The 2,500-nt window shown below is 40.3% G+C and overlaps 1 protein-coding gene across 8 annotated transcripts in view; it reads right to left on the bottom strand.

Annotated features, from left to right (window-relative positions):
• LOC138948990 (uncharacterized) overlaps positions 1-2,500 on the bottom strand; it is a 21,714-nt gene that overhangs the window by 16,952 nt on the left and 2,262 nt on the right. For all 8 annotated transcript variants that reach the window (XM_070320679.1, XM_070320678.1, XM_070320677.1 and 5 more), the window contains 2 exons: positions 1,960-2,066; positions 958-1,112 (listed from right to left, as the gene is read on the bottom strand). In XM_070320679.1, coding sequence (XP_070176780.1) covers positions 958-1,112; positions 1,960-2,066 — 262 coding nt within the window. The remainder of the gene's footprint in view (positions 1-957; positions 1,113-1,959; positions 2,067-2,500) is intronic.

Below are 2,500 nucleotides of genomic sequence, written 5' to 3'. Positions count from 1 at the left end.
CTATCATAATTATCATTTATCATCTGGACGGAAATCAGTTCTGAAAGTATTCATTTCCTGGCACAAACAAAGACGTTTGGTTTGGGGTTGGGATAGAGACACCGCACACACACAATACCTCAAAATGAGTGTGTGAACTTTCACTTATCCTCGTTTAAACGGGACGTCTGGGTAATCTTTTTAGACCGCAGTTCTCCCCTTGGTGGGCCCTACTGGCGTTTGTTAGATTCCACATTTGAGTTTAAAAATCAAACAGACAAGTTTGGGAAAATACAACGAAGAAGAATCGGGCCTCTGCCACTGAAGAAAAGACCAGTCCCACGGGTTACATTCATTTAATTAGTTACCACAGTTACGTAACCTTTTGAGTATACTATTGCTTAGTAGTTTTATTAAGGCACAAAAAATGTTCCTTTGACCACTTGAGGTCAAAATCGCCAGGAAACGTATCCAATATGGTGTCGTAGACAACACATTCTTACAGGAGCATTCCTTCTCGTAAAACCAGTTTGTCTGAAAGTCTGAGATCTTGCAAGGCTTTTACATGTGATATTTCATAAACAAAAAATCAGCACTGTGACTGCTTGCTGTGGTTGGATGCCCTTTTTTAAAAAAAATGAACGGATTGCTCAAAAAGCCACTGGTAGCTTTCACAAAACCAATTCATCCAAAAAGACCAACTTACCATATACAGCACCAAGACTGTTAATTGTTGGCATGTGACCAAGTGGAGGGATGGTCCTATCCCATGTAAAAGCCTAGGCAGATCTATGGTGGTGTAAATGCTCGCTTACACGAGAAGGCAGGTGCCTTTAAGAAATGAGAAAATACAAATTTGAATTGATCTAACATAACACACACATTTTCATTGTGTTTGCAGTTACAAAACTGGCGAAAAAATGCAAGGCATAATACTTTGGTTTGAAACGAAGATGGGGAAAAATTATAAGGTTTTACCAAACGTAGGTGAAGTGGAGAGTTTCCAGGTGCCTGAGTTTTCTCGGATTGCCTCCATAAAGCGAGATACTTCTTGCTGTATCTTGGACGCGATGGAACCGGTGTACCCCATTCTTTTAGTTGTTGGGTTGAGATTCAGCGTCCCATTGTCAGTGCTGTAACACAAAAAAAGACAGAATAGATTGCCTCATGGGCATGCAGAAAAGGATACTACTATGGCATTTTCTCTAGACTGGCTTTTAGTGTCATATATGTAATACATACTGATCAAACCCAGTTATACTGTATCACTTATGGAGACAAAATGAGACTAAACATACATGTGTTGGTAAAAATAAAGTAAGGAATCGAAGAAAGAAAGAAAGAAAGAAAGAAAGAAAACCAAAACCAAACAAACGAACAAACAAAGAATCAAAGAAACAAATAAACAAATAACAAGAGGCGAAGCCATCAAGGCTCACGTAAGAAATCGACAAACAGTAACACAAACTCAATCACTCCGTCACACATACACACACACACACACACACACACACACACACACACACACACACACACACACACACACACACACACACACACACACACAGAAAGAGCATAGGTGAAACTGTGCAAGAAAGCGAGACACTAGATCTAGATCTGTCTGTCTGCATGTAGCCTACCTACAGGGACACGACTGCCAACTAGTCTCGGCCCGCTCAAAATAATAATGACCGAGACTTTCAGTACTTCCTTCGCGTGACGTCTAACCCTCTTACGTCATAATGTGACGTCAATGTAATGTGACGTCTTCAAATGTTAGAGTTTCCACCACAGACATACACACGCACGCACGCACATACGCACGCACGCACGCACGCACGCACGCACGCACGCACAGACAGACAAAGTTACGATCGCATAGGCTACACTTACGTGAGCCAAAAAGAAGGAAGGACAGAAGGAAGGCAGACAACAAGACAGGGGATCAAAGATGTTCCATATCAATGCAACGTGTATTACCGCACAAATTCTTCGAGTTCTCCAAGGTAGAACTTTTCAATGACTTTGTATTCCAAGGAACTCAGCTGAAATATCGCCGATTTTAAAGGCTCTGCTCTCTCCTTATTCTGGAATAGTTATTGACAGAGTGATATTAGTATGACATGTTTGACAAAATAGGCTATAATATTATAGGCTGCAAAAAGGAATAAGGAACAAAACATGTGAGAGGAAGGACATTTGCTTGTGGTTTAACGAGCTTTGCAATACATTTGTAACAGAATCTAGGCTCTGTGAACAGAAAACCAGTGTCTGATTTAGTTTGTTGGTTGTTTGTTTGTTTGATTGTTTGTTTGTGTGTTTGCCTTTTTTGTTGATACTGAAGAACTCTGGATGGTCTTTTACGTGTCAGCAGCTCGGTCATATCACCATTTCAGATCCGGCCAGACAAGAACATCCCTTCACTAACACCATACAAAAAAAAAAGAAAAAAAGAACAAAACGTCACTGCTTCCACTGGAAAAGTAAGAATTTTAAATTTGTATCCATTAACTACTTCCAT

This window comes from Littorina saxatilis, linkage group LG15 (assembly GCF_037325665.1).
Source record: "Littorina saxatilis isolate snail1 linkage group LG15, US_GU_Lsax_2.0, whole genome shotgun sequence".
In the NCBI taxonomy this organism is placed as follows: domain Eukaryota; kingdom Metazoa; phylum Mollusca; class Gastropoda; order Littorinimorpha; family Littorinidae; genus Littorina; species Littorina saxatilis.
The sequence above is the reverse complement of the archived record's forward strand: the minus strand, read 5'-3'. Positions and strand labels throughout refer to the sequence as shown.